The 25,111-nt window shown below is 34.9% G+C and overlaps 3 protein-coding genes and 2 non-coding genes across 5 annotated transcripts; 2 read left to right on the top strand and 3 right to left on the bottom strand.

Moving 5' to 3' along the window:
* Nucleotides 1-911: 911 nt before the first annotated feature.
* On the top strand, nt 912-8,722 carry LOC120337925 (uncharacterized). Its single transcript, XM_039405835.2, has 13 exons — nt 912-1,070; nt 2,753-2,929; nt 3,119-3,441; nt 3,887-4,072; nt 4,355-4,502; nt 4,936-5,053; nt 5,207-5,300; nt 5,443-5,555; nt 5,949-6,071; nt 6,525-7,476; nt 7,611-7,810; nt 8,099-8,270; nt 8,481-8,722. Exons 1-13 carry the CDS (start codon nt 1,031-1,033, stop codon nt 8,490-8,492), a joined length of 2,658 nt encoding a protein of 885 aa, XP_039261769.2. The 5' UTR covers nt 912-1,030; the 3' UTR covers nt 8,493-8,722.
* A 1,328-nt stretch (nt 8,723-10,050) lies between these two features.
* On the bottom strand, nt 10,051-12,979 carry LOC120337640 (uncharacterized). The gene is made up of 6 exons (XM_039405499.2): nt 12,809-12,979; nt 12,317-12,425; nt 12,026-12,133; nt 11,241-11,525; nt 10,435-10,794; nt 10,051-10,350 (listed from the first exon to the last, which is right to left on the bottom strand). The coding sequence occupies exons 1-6, from the start codon at nt 12,947-12,949 to the stop codon at nt 10,145-10,147; spliced, it is 1,209 nt and encodes a 402-aa protein (XP_039261433.2). The 5' UTR covers nt 12,950-12,979; the 3' UTR covers nt 10,051-10,144.
* A 444-nt stretch (nt 12,980-13,423) lies between these two features.
* Nucleotides 13,424-19,406, bottom strand: LOC120338312 (sodium-dependent glucose transporter 1A-like). Its single transcript, XM_039406294.2, has 12 exons — nt 18,372-19,406; nt 17,956-18,136; nt 17,500-17,616; nt 17,245-17,352; nt 16,914-17,056; nt 16,561-16,660; nt 16,179-16,285; nt 15,562-15,630; nt 15,182-15,319; nt 14,713-14,806; nt 14,361-14,494; nt 13,424-14,115 (listed from the first exon to the last, which is right to left on the bottom strand). The coding sequence occupies exons 1-12, from the start codon at nt 18,600-18,602 to the stop codon at nt 13,978-13,980; spliced, it is 1,560 nt and encodes a 519-aa protein (XP_039262228.2). The 5' UTR covers nt 18,603-19,406; the 3' UTR covers nt 13,424-13,977.
* A 4,518-nt stretch (nt 19,407-23,924) lies between these two features.
* On the bottom strand, nt 23,925-23,996 carry Trnap-ugg (transfer RNA proline (anticodon UGG)). The gene has a single exon. It is a non-coding gene; the product is annotated as a tRNA-Pro (tRNA).
* Nucleotides 23,997-24,331: 335 nt separating this feature from the next.
* Nucleotides 24,332-24,403, top strand: Trnap-cgg (transfer RNA proline (anticodon CGG)). Its single transcript has one exon. It is a non-coding gene; the product is annotated as a tRNA-Pro (tRNA).
* Nucleotides 24,404-25,111: the final 708 nt, after the last annotated feature.

Raw genomic sequence — 25,111 nt, forward strand, 5'->3', positions numbered from 1 at the left:
TTTGGTTGCTTAAATATGCAATGTGAGTATTCTATTTATTTTGCAATGTATCATATGACTTAATAAATCTTATATCAAAAATAGTATGTTTATGACTTCTGTTTTTGATGATAGTTAGATGATAGAGTATGCTTATATACATCATAATTATCTTTTTTCCATTTTGCATTGAACTCGCTATTAGCAAAATTATCAAATTTATTGCCATTTTCTCTTGTATTGACAATGTGATGTGTATTTGCCAGAATCGATGAAATATCTTACATATTTTGATGTATATATGGCTATTTATATATTTATAAGTCCGTTCAAAGCAATTACGAGACATGTACATATTATTATTGCAGGTATATAAAAATTTTCTTGAACGCCAAAACTAAGCATAACATTGCACTTTTATCTAAATTCTGCGTTTCGATTCACAGTGTAACTGTCCACTTGTATACTTGTGAAATGAATGTATCGAGATACTTATCTAGATGTTGTCATGCGTTTAGCGATTCGTTATATAGTTTTCAACAACTCTGTTCTTTGCCAAAAGTTTTAGAGTGTTGGGGGTATCGGCTAGTTGAAAATATTCTCATGCAAATATATTTTCGAAATGAAATTTTGGAAGTTTTGTCCGGTTGCATAATAATAAGCTAATTAGATAATTTTGCCAATGTGAAAAACCTGATTTTTCAAGTCCAGCAGTTTGATTAATCACAGGGCCGGATCGTGTCTTTTCTGGGCTCCAAGCACATAAGACCTGTGTGCCTATATATAAGAAGTGTATATTACGCTGAGTCCAACTCGGGAGGCAAAAACCTAATTACTTGTTGTTTTATGCAAGACAGTTGAGTGGAAATTAGACCTTCGGTGTAATTATTGCTGTTTTTGTTTTGGTATTTTCTCGGCTTAGCTCCTCGTTGTTGACAATTGGAATCTCTTGTTTGAGTTGCATGTGCTACAGTCACGAATCCGTATGCTTTTTGTTTCAATTCTATTTAGATATTCGAATATATTCTCGGAATATTCCTGAAAAGAAAATATGAAGCTAATATTTCTTGTTGCTTTTGGACTAGCAATTGGTATGTACATACGTATATTATACATATTACATATATGTGTTTAATGGATCATCTTGTGGATCATTGATGTTACCTAAAGAGCAAAGTGGTTTTCAAACGTGGTTTCGCAGCGCCTTAGGGTTCCCCAATACAGTCATGGGTTTCCGTACGTTTCACTTTTAAATCAGAGAGTGTTATTACAAATAAATATTTCGTTTGGATATAATAAAATACCCATCAAGTTTCTTCTTATTATTAAACTTGCTACACATTACAGTTCATTTTATTTTGCCAAAATTTGCCATGTCGCTTATAAAATTAAGATTGTTAGTTATCGATCTTAAGATCGGTAAGTATGTTGATGGGTATTTGTCTTTTTTTTGTCTGTCTGTTAGATACACGCGATATCTCACGAAAGCGAGGTTGAATCTGCTCCAAATTTTGCATGTGCATTCATCATATCTCAGGTCAGAAGCCTATAGATTTTGGATGAATTATGTCGTATAATTAGCGAGCTATTGATTAATTAGTGACGAGACACACGGTGTAGCTATGGAGTAAGAGAGCTGTTTTGGGGGATCCCCTAATTTCGATCGATAAGTCTTCGGTTTCCGACCGATATTCTCGTTAAATTATTGTACAGGAGTTCACGACCCTCTGGAATGCTTCTTTAGGGTTGGGTTATGCAAGAAGGGGTGAAAACCACTACAGTAGTACTTAATCCCAACTCATCTCGAAATGTCAAAGTACAAATATCAAAATATAGCGTCCATCGTTTCCGATGACATACTTATAAACAAGGGGCTAAAATATTTGTACTGTATAGGTTCTGCTTGATTGCAAAGTATGTTTTCCCTTGGCAACATTTCCAGTCGATAGTTCTTCAGAACCCTCAAAAGAATGGCTTTAAAGGACAGACCTCCGTCTGACTTTGAGTGGGCTTGAAAGGATTGGTATAATATTTAGGGTGTCCGAGTCAGGAAGCAGTCAGTAATATAAATTTTTGCCTTGGATGCGTTACTGTGTTTGGGCCCCATCTTTTTTCCCGTTGCTGTTCCATTGATTCGGCGGCAATGTTGGTCATTAAATACAATTTTTTTTGTATTTTCGATAACCCCTGCAGTTGCATTTTTTGTGGAATATTATATTTGTATATTTGGAAGGCATGTGCGTGCTTGCTAGAAGGCTAGGGCGGAATAGTGTCGACTTTTTCAATTAATTTCAAAGTTCATATCCGTCTCTGACATACGACAATTCATCTGCTGATATGATCGGGCGACTGTGGTGAGATTCCTTATGTACGTTTGACTGTAAGCGTAGGTTCCTGGTTGTTAATTAGAAATATATTGATCATCAATGATTCAAGTTTCTCGTATATATTCCAATTTCCAGCATAATTTTCTGCTTATTTTCATGAATATGTTTCGGAATGCACCTTCAAACCAAACTCTTTTCACGAGGCAGAAAAGGAACAAAAACCTACTGACAGTTATGTTCATTTGACGTTGATTTTTCTTCGATCCTTCAGTGACAGCAGTATACCAAGTTGTTTTCCTTCGTCATTCGCTTTGTTTTTTCCTTATATTTCGGTTTTTCATTAATTTTTGCGACGTTCACAATAGATTTGTGTGGGCCATTGGAACCGCAGTGAAGGTTATTAGGCATCAACAATCAATCAAATTGTTCCCCAATAACGATTTCAGATATTTTGAGTGCAGTTCGTGGTTCCATATTGTGCAGCGAAGTAACGGATATCATAATTCTAATCGAAAGCCGGAAATCAGCTGACCACGCTCCTCATCCAAATGACAGACGTACGCCGTTCAAACGACACAAGGACACGGCTTTGTCTGTTATACACCGACTTCCAATGGACAGAGGTAATTTTTGAACTCTTCTTACCCCAAAGATTTTGTTAAAACCATCAAAGTCTCATAATAAGAAAGTACTTTTTTATCAGATTGACTATGAATATATTTTGAATGTAATTTTCAAGCTCACTTCAACTTCACAATCTACGCTTTTTATTGGCATGCCTTTTTGTAAATTATATTTTTCATTGTGAACAGGTAACGTAAGAGTGACTGTTGCGCAATTCAATAGCAAACAATCTAAAATAGAGGTGATATTTGACAAACCAAAAAATAGTCAAACTCAAGGATCGACAATCCGGAAACAAAAAAAGTCTGAAGTTTTGCTCAAAATCGACAAAATGATTCCTCTAGAAACTGGAGAAACTCACCAGGGAGGAAATATTCTTGGTGCCTTTGAACTGGTATCGCATATGATTATTCCGAAGATACTTGGAAACGACAAAATTGGAGATAATCCGAGAAATTTGAAGACCAAGATAATTCTTGTAACCATTGTGTCATCATATTGGGAAAAACCGGTGAGTCCGAGTTTATTATATGTGTAAACTGTTACCAAATATTGAATCTAAAATTTTACAAATATTCTGTTTTATCATGCCAGAAAATAAGGGATTGGGTTCGATCTTTCGAGGTCAAATTTGAGAGTGTACAATTCTTTAGCCCCCGTGGTTTCTTAGATATTGTTTCATACAAAAATTATTAAGGAGTTTGACGCTGTTAATGGTGCAAACATGCGACGTACAATTCTGTTTCTTACTCCCAACCCATGCAGGAATCAACCGAACAAGTATATATTGCTGCTACTTTTGTTGGGAAAGAATGAAATAATGCTGGCGACACTGACACGCCCAACTCTATTTTACATTTCTGGAAGTCTTAGTAATTAAATACAAAGTGACGATGTTCCTATTCATTGTTTCTTTGGAATTCTTACATCTTTGAACATTGATTCAATATTTTTAGAACATAAATAAACTCGCCACAGTATTTGTACAATTAAGCAAGCAAGGTGTATTGTCGTATATTGCTGCATATGAGATGAAAGATCGTCCAAGTCAATCAGTTCTTCCGCTAATAGTCTCGAAACAGCAGTTCCTAATGTTACCAAAACTCTACCAAATCGACGCTGTTGCTGGGCATTTAGCAGATGTGAGTACTACAGGTTTACCTTCTGTAGAAGAGGTCGCAAATAGCACTGATGCATGCTTGCAGAAACATGATTTTTTGTATTTTCTCTGAGGCATACTAAAATATATTATGCAATTCCTATGATTCCCATATTTCACATGGTATTTTCTCAAACCATACATATATACACCGATTGTTACTGGAACTCCAATTATCTAAATATATGTCCATTTGTTCCTGCTCACTTTTTTCTTTGGGTCGATTTTGTAACACTTCATAGAAATAATTTCCTTTTTAAATGAGGCTTTTCAAGTGTGTTGGAAAGATGGGCCTTGTTGGCCTTATAACCCATGTCTGTTCGGATGTGACTGCGTTGAAAATTCAAAGATGTCTAATGGGTACAAATGCATAAGTCAAAGCCCTTATTGGTTGGATAAAGAATGTACTAAACGTGAGTAACAGTGTCATTATTGGAATGTTTTTTTATCAGTTGCTGTGGAGTTTAGTTTATTGACTTTGCTGCAAAAATCAAAATAATGTATAGGTGTAGTAATGAACACCTTACTTTAACTTGACATTTGTCATATTTACTCTTGCCCCTTCAATAAGCTAATGCCGCCTTTACTAAATATTGTTGAAACTAGATTTTCTGGTTTGCTACAATATTTGAAACTCTGATCTTTAACATTAGTTGCATTAAAAACATTAGTTGCATTAATTAATAATAATCACTTGAGTGAGAATATCCAACTAAATAAAACTGTGTTCCTCCTTTTTTTTTTATCTATAAATGTATGCGAGTGCAACCATCTATTATTTAAATTGGATTCCGCGTTTAAATATTTATAAAATTTCCGATGAAATTGTTTTTAAATATTTTTCAGCATCAGCGATGTTGACATGCTTGCCAGATCGTATGGAACTTAGATTACCAAAACATTACGTAACAGAATCCAAAACCCATTCAAAAGAAACACTTGTGTACATTGGTCTCATCGACATGTGGGTGATTTGTTTATTTTTTCGCAAAATTGCAAACAATTGCACGATTTAATTTTGATTAATTTTAAACTGGGAGCAGGCGCAACTTGTATGTAAATATAGACAAGTCATACGCCTTCAGTTACACTAATTGATCACAATTATGTTCTCCAGGATACTGAGAGATGAATGTGTAGCCCGTGTTGTTGACGATCCGTCGAAGGACAAAGGAATTAGCAGTCAATCGGATGCTATTCTTAAAAAAGAGGTAACTTCCGCAATATAAAATTCTTATTTTAGTGATAATACTCAAAACGTATAATCGTTCAAATTATATCTGAATTGGTATTAGAACTTTTATGAATATCAAACTTGTTATTTCCTACTTGGATAATATTAAATTTTTACAGGGCTTATACTATTTAATCTCCAGCGACATCATGGATAATAAATGCTCGTCTGTTCTCTTTACTGACGAAGAAAAGAAAGAGATCTCATTTACAAACACTGTCTTCAAAACCAGGTGCTCAAAATAAGGCTATATCACAACAATCAATTAAAAAATTTAAAAGGCTGTGAAACAAGAGTGCAACTAATTTAATATAGATATGTAATAAAGTTTATTTCTCATCTCCACGATATCCTTTTGTGAATCGATCCTACTTTTATGCTAGACAACAATTTTAAACACAATCATGAAGATCATACGAGTTAAACGTTCTCCATATGTCTGGCTTTTGCAGTACAGTTATTGCGAATTGCAATTACAAATAATTGTGAATAATTTTATTTTACGCGAAATTTAGGTGTTCAATTTTGATCAAGTGGGAAGCAATTTACAAGCAAACTTGCAAAAAAAAATTTTTTTATTCAAAAAAATTTATTTATTTAGTTAATGTAAAGCAATTTTTCACAGGTCTTTTTTACCAAGAGGAGTAAAAATGGATGTCCCCGTCGTAAACGTAAAGTGTATCTACTCTGCTAGTGCAAGCCAAATACATAGTTTAATTTTTCAGTCACCTCGAGGACGATCTGCAAGGTAAATTAAATTTTAGGCGTATACCTAATAGACAAATGTGCATGATATCGGTTCTGAAACTAGCCTCTGATCTATATGTATCACAAAACTTATCTACAGTCTCTTTTCCATTACACTGGAGACAACTGTCAGTAAATTCTATAACGGAAATATGAATAAATTAATTGTCACCTGTAGTAATATATTTTATATATAGTATCCCGTTATAATGGTGTTCATAAACCTGTCACAATTTTGATTTCTTGTTGTGAAGTCAGCTCCCAATATATCTTAACCAGTTCTTTACTTTGATAATTGTTTGTTTAAATTTTATTACTTCATATATTACAATTATATATAATAGACACGCCATTAGTTGAAATTTTTTTTTACCTTAACCTGACACAAGAGTTTATAAAAATTGGAGAAGTACAAGTTTGACTAAATGAATGAATAGAATAATCTTTTTTACAGAAATGATGCTAATGGTACATTCCTAACTCAAAATGATGATGCTTTCACGTCTCGTGAAATTCTGTCTAAAACTATACTTCTCAACGGCCATGAGTTCAACTATGAAAAATGGAGACAAAAAAATCCACTTCAGGATCCCGACGAATTTTTTGATGTCATTCAGGAACATGGTGGAATTGAAAACATTATTGAAAATGTTAAGCTAGGAAAGTATGCATTTGTAGATCAGGACAAAGAAAAACACAAGGACAAAACAAACGGCAGAGTTATTAAAACTGATGTATACGATCGTCCAAAGCTTGTGGGGCCGGATGGTCATGAAGGAGGCATTATTGGTAGAGCATTTGATGTACCAAGATTTCGAGCAAGAAATTTGATTGCTTACCAACCACCGCCAGGATGCCATGGCGGTCCGTACGAATCTGGTGATATGTGCAACCCTATTTATCATACGAAAGCTGCTCCAACCATCCAGGCAGAAACAACTTTAGCAACAACCATGGAAGAGGCGACCACTGGAGCAATCACATCTATACATACCACAAAAGAGCAAATCACAACATCTCAGATTACAACATTAGACAAAGAAACCACACTGAAGAGCACAACCCCTGAACCTCCAACTATATACTTTACAATTACAGTCGGGCGCACCACTGATCAACCAACGACCACAGAACTAACAACTTCATTTGAGAGCACCACTAATCAACCAATCATAACAGAGTCGGCTTCAATCGACCAGACAACCGCACAACCAATCACAACATTAACGACATCACAGAAACAGTCGACTACGGCATTTGATCAGACATTGTCTCATGGATTCACTGTTAGACAAACATCACCTCAACCAGTATCAACAACGCTGTTACGCACCACCGAGTTAGGAGTGACTACGACAGAAGCAACAACAGTTTATAATAGTGTCATTAGAATGCAACTCTTCGAGGTTTGTTTCTATGCAAAAATATCATGATATCCAATTGTTTGATGCATCATTATCTGGGAGCTGAAATGCAAACAATTAATTGAAAGACAAATTGCGAATGTAACCAAATCTGTAATCACTTTTCAATATTTTAGGATAAAGCATTGACCCGTGAACTTGGACCTGATGGAGCCAAAGTGGGGTCTAAAGTGTTTGTTCATGTGGGACCAGGTAAAAACGCACAAGCAACACCTGGAGTTTGTCCTTATGTTCGTACATGCTGGATGAACGTGGGTGATACAGTTTCTAATGGGCAAAATAGAACAGACACGAAATTAATGCTCGTAGAAGACGGGTGAGGCAAACAATTTTTCAGTATTTGATATTTATATTAAAAATGACCAATGATACGTGCAGTGCTGGGGTGGATATTTGCTTGAAACGATTGCTTTGTCTATTATACTTTGATACTATTTAACCTCGACTAATCAACACGTAGCCATATCCAGTTCAAAAAAGGTTGTATATATTATATTTCATTTTGTGTAATGCATATGCGTTCTTGTAACTGAAAATCTAACTTAGAATTCGACTGAATAAGAAATTGCATTGTGGCATACTCATTTGACTCCTTTATTTCCAGATGTCCCGTGAATAAAAATCCTGCTGGTTTGGAAATATCGAGCAATGGGAGATCTCCGAATTCCGTATTTTCATTTCAGTCACTCAAGTACAACTCCGTTCCAGATGGTATTGGATATTACATTCAGTGTAATGTAACAATATGTGACTGCTCTTTGACAGGATGTGGCAAGGTTGGAAGCTTTTTATATCAAATCCTAGATATATACCGTAATTATTTGTTAACATTATTGGGTATGGTCCAGGTGGATGCCTGTCGAAAGCGATCAAACTTTCATATACTTCGCTATAAAATTTTGTTTCAGAAGCCATTAAACATACGGGAGAATGTTATAATTATTATATATAGAAATTTTCTCAAAGCTTCAATTGTGTTGTTTCAGGATTGCGGTTAATTCTGGTAACTGTCATCATATATATATCAATATCCAGAGAATGCCTTGAAATATACAGCTGTTGGTTACGAATAGTTGAAGTATTCATTTTGATTTACTATTTAATTTTATGTGTTATGTGTAATTTTATATTTTAGTGTTTTTTATTGACTTTTTTCTTTAGAATTCTTTTTTACTTTTTATTATTTTTTAAGTTTATTGTTTAAATTATAATAGTTGAATAGTTTGAATGTATGTTCCAGTTATTGATTTTGTGTGCTACGCCAGGTTTGCCACAATTGGTGCCACATTGGTATTTAGTTGGTATCTACCGTTATTTTTAAAAAATAGGTTGTTGAATGTTTCGAATCAAAATGGTTTAAAACATACACTCCAGTTTAAAGGGGCCAACTCGTAAAACCACTATTAAAATGACCAAAAATTTCCGAGAGGTAAGTTATGGGAAGAATTTTCCGGGGGCAGAAGCTTGGGGAACGTCCATTTTGATCACTTTAAGCAAGTGAGGTCGCAGACCAAATTTACATCGAATTTGCTATGATTGGTCAAAATAGTAGGAGAAATAACAACTCTTATATATATGAAAATATAACAATGATTGTACACAATATTTACAATTTTTAAAAATCAATTGAAGAAATTTCGGGAACAATGTACCGCAGTGTTTTTGGTTGACGTACCAGTCCCTCCCAACGTACAGGTTACTCCGAGATAGAATCACTCTAACAAGGCTGTGTTAAAATAGGGTTTATTGCATTTGCCGAACTGGTATCAGCTAAGTTGTTTAAGTTCAGTATTATCATTATTTGTATTCTTATGCTACACTGTTGCAAACACTTAAAAATGATGTTCAGGTGTGTTCTTGTTTATAATGTGGCTCTTTGCGGTTGGAAAGTACGAAATGCGGCTCTTGGTCTCTGACTGGCTGGTCTGGACTCGAGAATAACAGACAACTTAAAATGAACTTTCTTGACTTAGAATATTGACATGCTAAATCCAAATCTCGCCCTCGCCCTCTCGACTATCACTCATTCAACGACACTTAATTTAAACCAGGAAGGTTTAGTTGGAGACGCTGGGGTTTGCCAGCTGCTACACAGCGTATCGAAGATATTAGATACTTTACATATCATGAGGTTGTTGTATCCGATGCATGGGCGAGCATCGGATTGAACTTAAGTCATTTCAAAAACTCTAAAATCGTCAACGTTTTTCTACATATGAACAAAAACAAACCTAATGATATCAACAAACCTCGACCGCGATAAAACTGGTTTTGGTTTGGCTGTGAATTTTTGTTGGTATGTAATGTTTTGTTCGCCTACTTTACATCAAGTTGTATAAAGGGACTAAAACCTATGGACAGGGGGTATATTCACTTGGCTAACACAGACAGTCCACTTATTGGTAATAGAACCAAAATGAAGAGAATCGGAGTAAAATTATGGCCTAACCCTCCACTGGTACACACACTACGGAAGTATCAAATATATTATAAATAAATCACGCATTATTCCGAATTTATTCTATAATTTAAAAACCTTTGCCCCAGGACTCGATGAAACATTCGTTGTTTTTTATACTTTATTTTATTGAAAATTAGTAACAAAAGTGTGAATATAATATTAAAATTTTTCATTAATTAGAATGCCAATTTAACTACTTTCGGATGGCCTTTCTTCTTGTTTATCTGATTTTAGTCGCTTTAAAAATTTGTTCAACATTTTTCCTCCATTACCATCATAATCTCGAATTGCTTTCGCCAATCTCATAATTATAAATCCGATTAACAAAGTGAAAAGAACCCCTGCAATAAACGTCATTGCAATATAAACCACGACTGGTCCGCAACATTGATGACCTGTTAAAAAAAATAAAATTTTGAGTATTTCGTTATATCAACCTCAACATGAATAAATTAGCCCAAGCAAATATAACGTCGTACCTATGAAGCTGATAATCACTGCCCCTTTTCCGCGATTTGTCACGGCATTCCTCTGACGGCCACCATTGTTTATTGATCCGCCTCCTCCACCCCATCCATTTAAAGAACCACCTCCGCCACCAGAATAACCCCCTCCTCCGCCTGATCCTCCATCTCTACTACCAGAACCTCCACCTCCAAAGCCACCATTGTTTTCGATGAGATTGCCGAATTTATCCGTATACATGAACTGACCACCAACACCAGGGGCATTATGAGTGACGCCAGTCGTCTTAAATGCTTTTGCTGCTCGAATTCTTACATCTTGACCTGGTGAGGCGTAACTGAGATCACCATCACCCGTATATCCAGCACCGCCACCTAAGTTGAAACAAAATATATACACGGTATTCAAATTTTTTTTTCATAAATATTTCCTTTATATATGAAATAGGAAATCTATGCTCAAATATAAGGACACGAAAGCCCACACTTGTAGCATGAAATCTTTTACAGCACCGGTAGACCGACAACTGTATAGCTGAAATGCAGTCACGGAACCACTCACAATGCGCAATTTTGATTACGTCATTACATACAAAAACGAATCCTACAGAGGTCACCGAAATTCTTGAAATGAATAAAAGTTATAATCTTCTAGCGAAAAATATTATCTTTAACCACGGACATTTTCAATTTTTAAGCAATGAGTCCAGTAGTTAATGGGGAAAGAAATTTTTCATAACGATACAAAAATCAAGAACAACAACATAGTAACAAAACGATCCATATGTAAAAATTCGTGTCCAATAAACTTGCGTTGGTACCTGACGAAGAAACTTCTTGTCCTAAAAGGGCACCTCTTGTACCGCCTACTTTTTCAACACCACCCAGGCCATATAAACCTTGCGGCCTCGAACTATTTTTGCCTTCAAGTGTAAGTGATGCATCTGCATTTACGCTCCAATCGTTCCATTTTGTACCGGACCCGCTACTTCCTCCTCCAGCGACCATTAAAATATATTCATCGCTTTCTCGCTGTATGAACGTACCACCCGATCCCCCAATAGGACCCCGAGGATTCGCGAGATCAGCAGAGTCACTTTGTTGGCCTAAAATAGAAATAAAAGTTCTCCAGGTAACAAGTTCATTTCCTTTTAATAAAAAATATAGCTTGACTCAAGTTTTAGTATATAATTGTATGTTATAGATATAAGTAACTGTTTCTAAATAAGTACATGGTACGTGTTGAAGACGAACTCTTAGTTCATCAATTTTAAACTTTTAAGGACACTCAAACCAGATTGATATCCAGATAAAAGTGAATTCGAAAGTCAACTTGCCTTGTAGTTACTGTACTGTGATAATAAATTAGCGGAATAATGGCAAAACTATTATGATTTAATAGTTGAGTAGTTTCCCTGAAATAATATGGTGCCAATTATATCATTAAGGGCACAATACCACTAGACTAGTAGTTAAGCCATTAAACGAAGCATGTTTGCATTGCAGGAAAGAAGATAAAAATAGTAGCATCCATGCTCTATACTAGGGTGAAGGTATTGAAAAACCTTTGTAATAAAGAGTACAAATTGAACGAAAAATACATTACCTACAATTATCTTCATGCGCTGCCCTTCAGTCATGTGGAATTCAGCTGTTATATCAGCTCCTTTTCCAGGATTTCTACTTGTAGTTGATGCACCTGATGGTCCTCTTGCTAAAAATTTAATTGTTTAATTTTTGAAAGTCAGTTTCATAGCGGAGAAATCGGTAGTAGACAATAGAATTATCCAGTTTTTCTGGCTCTATGCTAGGGTTGTATTATGGTTATGGGTATGGTATATGAAACGTTGTCAAAGCCCACATTAGGAAAAAAAACATTTTAAATTTTAGAGTCTACCTGTAACCAGGTACAATCCAGACACTGGAACCGTCCAGATTTGAACGCCATTGTCCACCTGAATATCTCCTTCAAGATTTGTGTCCGTGTATACGACATCGCACATTTCCTGTGAGAAATATTACGTGGTTATTTACAAAATCATTTCTGTCCTTTATGATACCATATCATAGATTAGTTTAGGGACTTGCAGAACCTACAAACGTTATCATTTATGAATCTCATATTTATTTATTTGCATAAGGTTGAACACACTTAAACTCGTACTTTTGTATGCGACCAAATTTTAAATATTGGAAACTGAATCTAAATTAAAGGCTTGCTTGACTAGAAAATAATTGATATTATAGTATTATAATAATTTTCGAAGTTGCGAAATGATATCCCATTTGTTTTCCCTATATACACATAATGAATAACAAATTAATTCAAAACCTAAATACAGGAAAATATATTTGCCTGACAACATAAAACAAAGGTTTATTTGCATACCTGAGTTGGACCAAAACGACCTGATTGTCCGCAGTCACTGAAATCCCATCTTAATTCGACGACAGGTTCGGTTGGGATCTTACTTTTCACCGCAGAAAATAGGCTAAACAATAAAACTAGTACATCAAAATAAAACTCCATACTAATATACGAGACTCAAACTGTTGTCGCGCTCACAATAAATGAATGAAACCTTATGCTCAGGTGAGCGTAAAATGCCCTCAGGCTACGTGACGTAATTGGTTGCACCAAAACATTTGAAGGTAGCTATTATAGTACTTTTCTCGATCACTCGTTTGCAAAAGCGATTAATTCCATGGTAAGATCTCAAACTCAGTGCTCAAGCTCCAAACCAGGTATATATTATATATTGAGCCTTGCCCCTAACATATCTAATATCCCGTGTCTAGTCGTCAACGAGTGAGTTTGAATCGAAATTAGAGAATATCTTTAAAAAATTTACAAAGAAAAACAGAGAATATATTTTTGGTATAAATTGCCTAGCTACGTTGCTGATATCCAACAATTATAGCGATGGCAATTTAAAGACGTACGCAAGGTTTTTTTTTTCTTTCAATATGTTTTCCTAATTTGGACAATACGATGAGATAGATATACGATACAACCTTTTATTGCAATAAATATTACCAGTATCTCATTTTGAAAATAATAAAAATATACATTCAAAAACAGTTAAAATTAAAATACATCTTGGAAAAATACTTTAAGCATTTAATTTGCAAAACAGATGTACCTATTTACTGATATCGATAATATTGGTATGTAATAAGTGATTTTAAAACCGATATTCAAGAATTTCACAAATTTAAAAATTATATAAAATACGTATGTTCATCATGATTTAAATAAAAACACCTGGTGAGCAAAAAAAAATCGTAAATTGTCACAATATTCTCATCATTATAGTGAATAGTTTGAATTTTATTGGTAGCCATAGTAACCATCAACTGGGCCTCCGCATTATCGAGTTCAAAATAGATCAAATTTCACTAGTAATATATGAGGTAGAAAATAGGTTTAAACTCAAACATAAACTATAGTGAACAAAGATGTTAAACTCTTCTTTGAATCTCTCATTTCAACACTTTCCAGCATTTTATTTTATAGCAATATTAATATAATAAACATTTTTTTTGTTTTCGACATTTTTATTCGTGTTTTTCCAACATAGCTTCTGAATAAGCTGCCTCTCGTGCACTTCTTCTTTGGAGATGCTGTCGTCCAGTTATCAGCATGCCAATATACGAAATACCAAGGAGACCTATCAATCCGCTTACGAAGTAAATCTACAATGTGAAAATGATTTATTGCAATATTATTTATATTCTATAATACAAAATTTGAATATTAACGTTTCATTGTTAGTGGCATGGGCTGCGGAGAGAAAAGTGAGAAAAAGTCTCAGTAAAATTGTTCAAAATCCCACCAAACTCGATTATTTGAGGAAAAAATATTAAAATGTCGGCTGAAGCAAGCTCGTCCATTATCTGAAATACGCAACAGCATTTCTTTCAAAGAATAAAATACATACCACACTGTAAGGGTTAATATCAAAAAGTATTCCAGCAATTGGAAACGCTCCTACAGCTCCGATAGCTGCTCCGATTTCAAATATGACAGCATATCTTCCAGATACATTTGTTATTTGTGAAACCCATGACACTCCTAAAATTTGATGAATCCAATTTTATTCGTAAACGAAAAATGATAATAAAAGTTAGCATTCCAGTATCATTTTATATCAGTGATAAGCAATGTAATTAATGAAAATTTAGTTTAAAAATATAATACTCAAATATTTGATGGAAACGTGCTTCCTGAAACTTTTAAATAATTTGTACAAAGTTTTCAAATCCCATTGAAAGTGACTGAAATTGTCTCACCTGATCCAAACAGTGGAGATATTGCAAGTGCCCACATTCCAGTAGTTGCCCAGGCAACAAACTCATGCTCCTCCCCTAGGGCTGACATGATAGCCTAAATGGGTTTGGAAAATTTTTGTTTAGTCTATACTTTTTCGTTTACACGATTTTTGTTATTCTAGCTCTATAAACGGACAGAAGTGTGAAACGAGGGGTAGGGGTATATAGCATATGGAACACTTTGGTGGGAAGATGTGGTGTAGTACATTTGTAGGACGTATTCATTTATTTTATGTATACACATATAAGTTTATGTACTGGTTACAAGTATAGAATAGAGCATACCGTATCTAATCTAAGACAAATTGTATTAAAATGAAATATATTTGAAAGTCCAATTTCGTATCTGATGTAGGGAAACCAATAACGTACAACAGCATAGGCGCGCGTTCAAAATATAAACTGGAAGTCAACAAAAGCAATGGATTACCGTTGATGTCAATAAAGTAAAAATACACCCAGTAATTAACGTAGATGGCCGTAGTTTCGACGCTGCAACAAACGCTATTAATCTTCCAACAATAAAAAGGCCCCAGTACAAAGAATTGAGAGATGACGCTGTTGATACCTTGAAAAGATAAAAGTATTGTATAATGAATGCTAACCAGGATGTTAATGATTATCACATCTAAACCATCCATTTTCTCGTGGAAAGGCTTTATAGTCGAACGTGTTTTCATAAAGGAACAAACAGTTTTGAAAGTCTTAGTAATAAGAATATTTTTATAGCACGTTTATCACCGCAAGTAGACAAAATAACTATAACTACTATTTGGTCTTAAAATAAAAGAAAGGGAATTTCGAACTTACAGAAAATTGAAGTTTTGAGCAGTATGATACTGAATATATGTAACTTGCAAATACGTTGACTGATCCGACCTGTAATAAATAATAATATTTGTGTGGAAATTCAATAAATTTTCCCTCGGTTTATATATATATGATAAATTGGAATTAATTCTTTCTCAAAAGTATCAACAGTATGAAGTATTGAAATTTAAAAAAAAAAAAAATGCTTCGTTGCATCACAAGGGAAGGTCAAGAAATATTTTTTCTAACTTCAAAATATTGAATGAAAATTTAGTTTGTGAAATAATGTAAACGATTACGTATTTTCGTACTGAACATCAACTAATAATAATATTCTGTGCCAATGATGCATTACGCATCTTTTATCATGTAGCAAATAATTAACAGCATAAATACATATGTCGTTGAAACCTCGTTCAAGAAGCCAAACAAATGCGCATTTTTTTCTCAGACCAGATTGAATTATATTCAGCTGGTACACATTTGGTACAAGAACAATTTTATGAGATGGTTCGAACATTTGCTTAGAAAAGAGCTCTATCTTAGCGAGATATTTACTGGAACCAAAGCTTCGGCAACTAGTTTATGATTCGTTGAAAAACATAGATTTTATTTACCTGGAACGCGTAAAAACAAATAACGCACAACAGGACGACTGCAACTCTTGATAAAGGTTCCTCTGGCCTTGATTCAGACGAAACTTTTTCACCAACTCTTGCACCATCTAGAGGATCAAAAATTCACCTACATCATTACAAATTCTCGCCAGACAAACGTGTGAGTAATTTATGACATTTGAAAATTTGCATTTTAAATGCTTTCACGCGCATATATAATTGATATATTCCACATAGGGTGTTATTAGCTTTACTATGAATATATTATTGAAATAGATGGTAAGCAGATGTGCAACGCTTTTCGTACGCTTCAAGAGAGAGAAAGTTGTTTAATTACCAAAACATAATAAGCAGAATCTTGACTAATGCTACTCTATGTTACCTTCGATGCCACCAAGCGATAAGATAATCATAATAATTGCAATTAATAATGATAGAGCCCCAATGATGATGTAGATCCATGTGACTGGATTAATATCAATCTAAAATAAATTTACAACATTAAATTAATTAAACAGTTATAAAACAATAAAAAGATGGTTTTGAAAGCACAGCTTAAATCAGCGAAACGCCACCTTTCGTATTTTGCTCAGTAAATATCATGTATATAGGTATAGGAATCTTCGACCAAATGAGTTTCATACATATTGACGTAGTTAGTCTTGCCACAATCCCTCAGTTTACAGCATTTTGATGAGTGGCATACTTTAAACCGTATAAGATAAGTTTACTTACGACTGTCTGTGATTCGTATACAGTTCCGTTTTTACCATTGATCGTCAAATTTGATAAAGCGTCGGTGACATTGTCCTTGGAACACGATGGAGTGTTTGGCTTTTTATAGGAACCCTCAGCAGCCATTCCCAAAAAAGGGCTTGCTGAAAAATAGGATTTCCGTGAACCAACATTTGCATTTTATTCGACAAGAGACATTGATAAATCAGAAGATCAACATTTTTTTTTTACTGTAAGCCATACTACTCCGTAATCGTGTATATCGATGATTTGAATTCTTATGTTATTACTTCTACCAGATATCTCCATTTGAAAACCAATTTTATCTTACCTATCAACGGCGCCATCATTGCTCCCATGCTGAAAATCCCCTGATAAAGTTGCATGAGAGGTCTGGACTTCTTTTCACCCCAGATGTCCAATTGAATCGCTAAAAATCCTAAAACAAAATATTTAGTACAGTTATAGTACAGCGCACCCATCATAGAGACTACATTCTGTCTGTTTGGATGACTAATGTTAGGGATACCGGAAGAAAGAGAGAGAGAGAGATAGAGGAGGTGGTAGAAATAAGTTTAATTGATACCTGTATTGCTGAATCCAAAAAGAAATCCTCCTATACTCAAAACAGCGATTAATATCCATAATTCGCTCACAAAGGGAATGGACAATGTCAGCGCTCCAGCAACAATGAATGATAAACCTGAAAATGAATAATTACAATTTCGACATTAAGCCAGCTCACAATGGAGTTATGTTGACTGTGAGCTTTATTGAATGGAGAGGCAAGTTGGGGCGATTTTTCGCATTAATTTCGAAATCAATTCTAAATAATATTTCGTTCGTCTTTTTCGATTAACTGCTTTAAAGTACGTAATTGTAGTTTATAAACCACCAAAACACTCGAGTCTGATTCGTTATCGAGTTTCAGTATTTGTTGCGACTTTGGTCGTTAGGGCATGAGCCAAATGTATTAACCCTGTTGAGGCAAGTATCTAAGACAAACATAGAACATGAAATTCTCCCATAATAACATACTCACCCAGTTTCATTGTAGCATTAAAGTATCTGCCACTGTTTTTCGAAATTAACGATGCAGCGAAAGCACCAAGTAAGTTTCCAGCGGATCTCCCGGCCAAAATGGTTGAAACTTGTCCCACGTCGCTTGATACACTTTCAGCCAAAAACAGTAGGGTTGGCCCCGGTACAGCCATGTAAAGTCCCTGTCCACACAAATGAGAAATTGTTCATAATAAATTGAATATTCAGAAAAATTATAGTGCAAAATGTTTTTTCTTTTTTTACATTTAATTCAGAATTCGAATTTTGTTGCAAGAAAATTATTGAACTAGTATGAAGTAGTAGTATTCTCTATCAAACGGGCTTATGGAAATGTATTATTCGATATAGGATATATTTAATTCAAGTCAGTATATAAAGAAAATACCTCATACTTACATTAACAAAATTTGCAGCGTTAATAATGATGATAAGCAAGAAAGACGCGAAGCTGAAAGACAGTGTCGATTCATTACTAGTAATTGTGTCACCATCCGATGAAATAGAGTTCTTTCTTTCTGACATCTTTTCTTCTTCATTTGGTATGAATAAATCGGAATCCTTATTATTATTTTGATCTTCCACGTCCTTGGTGCCTTTATTCTCTAACATGGTGCTTTCAGCAGACATTTCTAATTAATAGAAGTTCTATAGGCTTGGTAAAATAATTCTAGTTTATATATAGATTGTGGCACGTTCATGGTGTTTTTTTGTATGATTGTACCCAAAAGTTCCTATAATTTAGGACTCTTTGCTCTCTCTGGAATATGCTCCAAATAACCAGCGGTTCAGTTTTATGGATCTCAGTATACAACAATCATCCATAGAAACTTTTTGTACTCTTATGCGTTCGCTCAAAAATTTACTTTGAAAGCTTAAACTAACTAATTTTTTTAAAAGTATCATCTCTGTTATATGTCGTCTAAAGATGGCTCAGTGGTAGTTTTCACATAATCGGTAGCTTATTTCCTTCGAACGATAGATGGCATGCGTAACTATAACTCGTGTATTTCTTCTCAATCGACCATGTGCATATTGTGCGCTTCAAGTGTCATTTAGCGAGTCACAATTTATTCTGAAGTGCTTGTTTTATTCGCTTCAACGTGTACGAGAACAGCAATTCGAAACAGTTTAAAAGTAAACAACACACGATTGTATTGCTACAATGGACGAAACGGTCCAATGACAATTTTCCATCCATTATACAAATTAGATGATCAATGTAGTTTCATAGTGTCTACACATATAAGTACCATTAAACTCAGGAATAAGCAGAATATGGTAATAGCCAAAAACGTGTTTGTAATGCGTAACCCGCGAATATATTTGCCTCAATAAACTTCGACTAACTAGCTGAATAGTAAACCTGATGTTCGCTTTCCAGCCTGGTATTATTGAAACAGAATGAATGCATCTTGTATACATATGTAAGATTCCGGTTTTCCAAGAACACTTGCTTCTTGCGTATTATTGACCGATTGTACAAAGCCTCGTTCGGAGCGCTAGTGTGAAGACACCATAAAATCTATTTGAACACAATGACATACGAAAATCCATTTTTTCGCTGACGATTATGATTTTGTTTACTCGCGACCGACACCAGTCAATGAATGATTCAATAGTTCATTAAGCTTTGCCTTTATAGTTTGAAGAAGATTTATAATTATATAGTTCATTTCTAAGGCTATGCTGAACAAGACTTCTCTGCTTCAATGAGATAATAACTGCTCTAGAATCAAGACTTGAGCTAGCAAGTCAATGCCAAGGTTTTGAAAATGAAAGATCGCCGTATGTCATATGATAAAGACGTCTATTCTCCTTTCATTCCACTTGAGTTAATATGAAAAAAACCGTTCTATCCCATTGCCAACATCATACCTATTCCATTCTTCCCGACAAACAATTTTTGACAAATTTAAGATACCACAATGCCAATGTGGTATACATATAGACACAATTTAAGCGAACTGAAAACAAATTTTGAAGAGCGGACGATATACTCGGAAGTTCAGCTTTTGAATGTCATGTTGCTGTCAAAGTCAACACTAATTATATTGCATAATATGCTCTGAACAAACAGTAATAGCGTACACATAATATATCTATCGCGCTGCCTCAGACAACGTTTGCGAATACGGTTATTGTTTCCACGCAAACAAGTCTAATGTTAAGTCTATAACTTACAACAGCGCGCTTCACAATACGTACATATTCGGCCTATTCGCGAACGCCGTGAGATGCCGGCCGGAATTGCCGCAGCCGTATATCTGTGCACGTTCGTTTGTTTATGTCAATCTTAGCACTATCATGAGGCTGGTTCCGGATCAATGACATGCGTAAAATAACGTTTTCTTTATTCCATATGACCAAGCACAACAGATTGATTTGACTGTAATATTGCCGGTTTTGCATGGGAGCAATTACACGTTCTCATGCAGTAGAATTCGAAATTTATTTAAGAAAAAGATATTTAGTTTTAATGTAATGCGTTGAAAGTAGCTAATCATGATATCAGGGTTAAGTGCATCTGTATGCTTTATGGGTTAAAAATACGCGCAAAGTTTTTGCCTCTTTCACATATCATTTGGCAAAATGTTGGCCTTAACAATATATTTTCGCCATTTTCCAGGACTTCATAAAGTCTAACTTGGTGCGTAGGAATACAGTGGTTCACCTTGGGGTTTTCGTAACAATCTACCTCAATTCGTAATATTAATTGAAATTTTCATCCATTCATACCCCTCCCTTTCACTCAACAAAAATAGCAAAAATATGATGTACTTCAAAATTGATTTGCTCCTGACTTTATTTGGTTCTCATGGCCACATGCCTGCACATAAACCAAACTGCGTTCTAAGCTAGCATTCGCGCATATAATGCTTTAAATCGTTTTAAATCAATGTTTAAACCATGTACTGTATACGTGCTGTCGTAAAATTTATCGCTCAAAGTCATTGGCAATTTACACTTGACTCTTAATGCTAATAAGAAATCGTTAAAACTTCACAACCCAACGCAACACAATAGCCAATGAGAAATCAGTTCAACAACAAAGGAATGACAAAATGCAATAAACAATAAACCAGTCAGTAAATTTAAAATACTTTAATTTATTCATTGTCTTTGAATAGTTTCCCAGAGTAAAGACTATGCGATTTGACTCAATTATGCACTCCATGCATATTGTGTCACGTTATCTTGTAAACTGTTAAATTTGATTCTTGGCGCTACCCACGGTTAACAATAAATCGTTGGTCCAAATATGATTTCGGGCCACAAATAATCAGCGAATATTGAGATTTACATGTATACCTTAGAAAGAGCTAGGTGGATTCGACACTTGTGCATTTAACGCTGTCTTCAAATGACTTCTTTCTTTATATAAATTTTGTACTAAAATCACGAATAAACCATTGAAAACGGGGCATTTTAGTGGTCTTTTCAAAGCTTACTGCTTGAAATAATCATGTACAAGCAATAATGAATAATATAACGAAACAATTTCAATTTAATTTATCTCACGCTGAAATGTCGTAAATCTCGTTTAAAGCACTACGATGACGCCCTGTCGAAGATCTTCAGTACGAAACTAGTGAGCACTCATCGACAACCGTTTAGTTATATGGCTCATGAAGCCTCTTCGTTTGAAAGCAACAGTGCTCTTGCCACATGTTCACATATTTTTAAAACAGCAAATCAATTATTGATTACATATTTAAGCTTATTACACTAATTACATAACATAACACATGCCATTCGACCTAATCCTTCAAAGCTCAGAATGTACTGTGCCGAAGCCTTTTTATGTTGCTTGATCAATGAAACTTGAGTCAACCTGTTTTTATTGGTAGTTTATTCTTGACTGGCCAAATAGTGGTTCTATGGCATTGGCGGGAAATATGAAACTATGGTTGACCATTTTGCAGTTGTATCCTACCTTTGGTCCGTGCGTTTTTATTTTGACTAAAAGTCATTGATACGAAAGTTAACCAAGTTCGTTCTGATGTGAAAATTCGTTTTTGTATTTCCAATAGATATATAAGCCGATAGTTCGCAACTATACACCATAGTCGCCAGGGTATAGTCGTTCTCTCCTTATCGAAATATCTTATTTTTTGTTTTATAATAAAGCTTGAACTTCGTTTGAATCATTAACGTGGTCACATCATTCAATCACAAAATACTAAAATAGGCTTTGATTGTGAGCCTATCACCCAGACCTCTCAGTAAACGAGTGAGTATTTTACGCGTCTGTTGCATACCGTAATTCACGGCGAAGCATACTGACTGCATTCACCTATTAATCCGTCCAGTTTTAAAAACACTCGCTATTTTTGGGTGTGGAAAGAATTCAGTTGAAGCGCAGTTTTTCATATTTCAATTGAGCTGTATAAGTTTTGATAAAGATGTCACCGAGAAACAATCAACGCGTATAAAGATTCTAGTACGTTGGTCGCTTTTTCGTGAATATCAATGACGTCTTGCCATATCCACTGAGAGCTTGAGCTAAATTATAAAGTTATTAGAATTATCATCTTCCACCAACCAATTCACAAATCACAATAACTTTTTTGCTTTATATGGGTATTTATTTATTTATTTATTCATGTATGTACGTGTAACTTGTGTTCGGCACAACATTCACGATTATCGGATAACCCCTTTTTTAAACAATGTCCTGCGCGTTGTATGTCCACTGTTGCAAGAATAAATATTGGCGATAAAGCTTGAAATCAATGATATGATGGCTCGACAGCGTGGCGCATCGTGCTAAGCGTTAGGAATACGCTCATCACCGCACCTTTAATTACCCCGCGTACGTTCGCAAGTTCGAATCCCATGTGAGGATATTTATGCGCAAGAGGATAGCTGGACTCTCAAGCCGCAGTGGAGTGATTCACTTAACCCCTGGTCAGTTACGGTTTCATCCCTCATCAAGACCATGCATCTGAAAACAAATGGCAGGCTGACTAATCCAATACCCGCCATATAGCCTACTGATAACCGGGCGACCGCCCACGTGTGTGTGTTAATCAAGTGTTTGAATGTGCCAAGCTATTTAAAAAGATGAAATTCATAGAAAGTTCATATATACTGTATATGAAAATTCAAAAAATGATAAATAATTGTTATATCACCAACATCCAAAAAGATTTCTACAACTTTGTGAATTTAGCAATACAGTATATTTTTGTATACTCTCCTGAGTCTCCTTCTAACCACTCAAGTTTAGAAATTTCAACAGTATGAACAAAGCGTGATTTTTCAGTCCGTTGTAAGACGTATTTTCATGTACGACACCATACTCTAACTCTTAACGTAAATAAAATTGTAAAATTGCCTATAATCCGGTGCAGATGATTAACCAAATACACAACACATTTACAAATAGTTTTATCATGAATAATAAAATACGAGGTATCTGGTCGTTTATTGCCCGTTATACTATTAGTAACGTGCGTTGAAATCACTATGATAATCACATATTGTGCCCGGCTTGTTTGTTTGTTTGTTCGTTGTACTCTACAGTCTACACTACTCAATATTTCCTTTTATACAATTTATATATACATAGTATAAATTGTAAGTTTAAACACCCCGACCACACCCAAGAATTTTCACCCGATTTTTCCCAAATTCACTAGCCTACAATGTGTTGTTTACTGCTTGGGGTAATTCTTTTTAGATTTTGCGTACTTTCCTGATTTTCCGTATATTTGTTCGTCTTGCCCTGCATTGCGTCATTGTTTTGTTGTAACAGAAAATCAAAATAAACATACTTCTTTTCCACTCCCTAAGGTTGTAAACACACCTCCCCTTCTGAAATAAAAAGATGTCTAGGTATTGGTATTTGCTGAAGTGAAAAGTAGACTGAAAAAAACTTGTTGGCAATGTGACGCGGAATACATAATTGAACAAATGATATTTGAACAAAAAACCAGAAGAAAAAGCGGGCTCGTCCGGGATTTGAACCCGGGACCTCTCGCACCCAAAGCGAGAATCATACCCCTAGACCAACGAGCCAGTTATGAAGCGACATATCATCGAAGATATATCAACCCAAACAAAAAAGAACCGTATTTTAATTTCCCTCTCTTTTTCTAAAGTAGTGTTCCCTTTCATTATTATGTTGAATTGTCATCATTTATGGAGTTGTTCGAAAAATACTAATATAAAATACAAAAGATAGCTTAATAAATTGTTTGTTGGAGGATAGAATTTTATCGATTCTTCAACAACATATATTCACGTATAATAAAATGAACATGTAACAGGAACATTACGAATTTGATCGAGCGTCAGCAGGACTAAACCACGTCGAGTTTCATATCTGTAATTTCAAGCCATACTCGGCGCGTGGCTCGTTGGTCTAGGGGTATGATTCTCGCTTCGGGTGCGAGAGGTCCCGGGTTCAACTCCCGGACGAGCCCGGTTTTGCAAATGATGTAGTTAGTTGTGACTTGATATATATATGCGGTATATTAGTTATTTTTGGCAGGAATTCCTTTTATCATCTGAACCTTGAAAGTTGCCGTAATTGACCAATTTCGTCGCCATGCTCATAATTTCACAGTTGGGTTGGTTACTGTGGTTGTTACATCAGAAGACCCAAGATTCCGGATTGAATATTTATTGAAAACAGCAAAAAAGTAGCAGTAGCATACACAGATAAAAACAGCCAACCTTAAGATTAGCAAATGACGACGAGAGCGAATTATATTTCCCTCGTCATTCGTGGGTGATCGGGTATGCCAAAGGCGGGAACCTGAAATACTTCTATAAAAATGGCTAGATGATGGATCTTTGCAAGCATTTCCTAAAATGTGCTTTCAATAGCTATGCCAAACCAATGAGCATGTATATATGCTCATTGGCCAAACCTATCAATACGGTTCAAGGAATATATTTATTTTTCTTGTTATGGAAATGTATTGCGCTCTTATCTTTTTTTTTATTAATATTTCTTGCCTCATTTTATTATTACCTTCAAGTTCATCTCGATAAATATTCAACTAACACAGATAATAAATATTCGACTTCGTTATGGACAAATAACTTGGCAACTACATACACGCAACAATCATAATATTATTCATATCTTTTTAGTCGTTGCTTTTACACATAATTTGATGATTAAG

This window comes from Styela clava, chromosome 10 (assembly GCF_964204865.1).
Source record: "Styela clava chromosome 10, kaStyClav1.hap1.2, whole genome shotgun sequence".
Taxonomy (NCBI): Eukaryota; Metazoa; Chordata; class Ascidiacea; order Stolidobranchia; family Styelidae; genus Styela; species Styela clava.

Excerpts from the sequence above, each read along its gene's own strand:
- LOC120337925 (XM_039405835.2), top strand. The coding sequence starts at position 1,031 with ATGAAGCTAATATTTCTTGTTGCTTTTGGACTAGCAATTG. Across the intron at positions 4,073-4,354 it reads TTGCTGGGCATTTAGCAGAT|GCTTTTCAAGTGTGTTGGAA; the intron begins GTGAGTACTACA and ends TTTTTAAATGAG. Across the intron at positions 7,477-7,610 it reads TTAGAATGCAACTCTTCGAG|GATAAAGCATTGACCCGTGA; the intron begins GTTTGTTTCTAT and ends TCAATATTTTAG.
- LOC120337640 (XM_039405499.2), bottom strand. The coding sequence starts at position 12,949 with ATGGAGTTTTATTTTGATGTACTAGTTTTATTGTTTAGCCTATTTTCT. Across the intron at positions 12,426-12,808 it reads GTCGTTTTGGTCCAACTCAG|GAAATGTGCGATGTCGTATA; the intron begins GTATGCAAATAA and ends TATTTCTCACAG. Across the intron at positions 10,351-10,434 it reads AGTGATTATCAGCTTCATAG|GTCATCAATGTTGCGGACCA; the intron begins GTACGACGTTAT and ends TTTTTTTAACAG.
- LOC120338312 (XM_039406294.2), bottom strand. The coding sequence starts at position 18,602 with ATGTCTGCTGAAAGCACCATGTTAGAGAATAAAGGCACCAAGGACGTG. Across the intron at positions 17,617-17,955 it reads TAATGCTACAATGAAACTGG|GTTTATCATTCATTGTTGCT; the intron begins GTGAGTATGTTA and ends ATTCATTTTCAG. Across the intron at positions 17,057-17,244 it reads AATGATGGCGCCGTTGATAG|CAAGCCCTTTTTTGGGAATG; the intron begins GTAAGATAAAAT and ends CCTATTTTTCAG.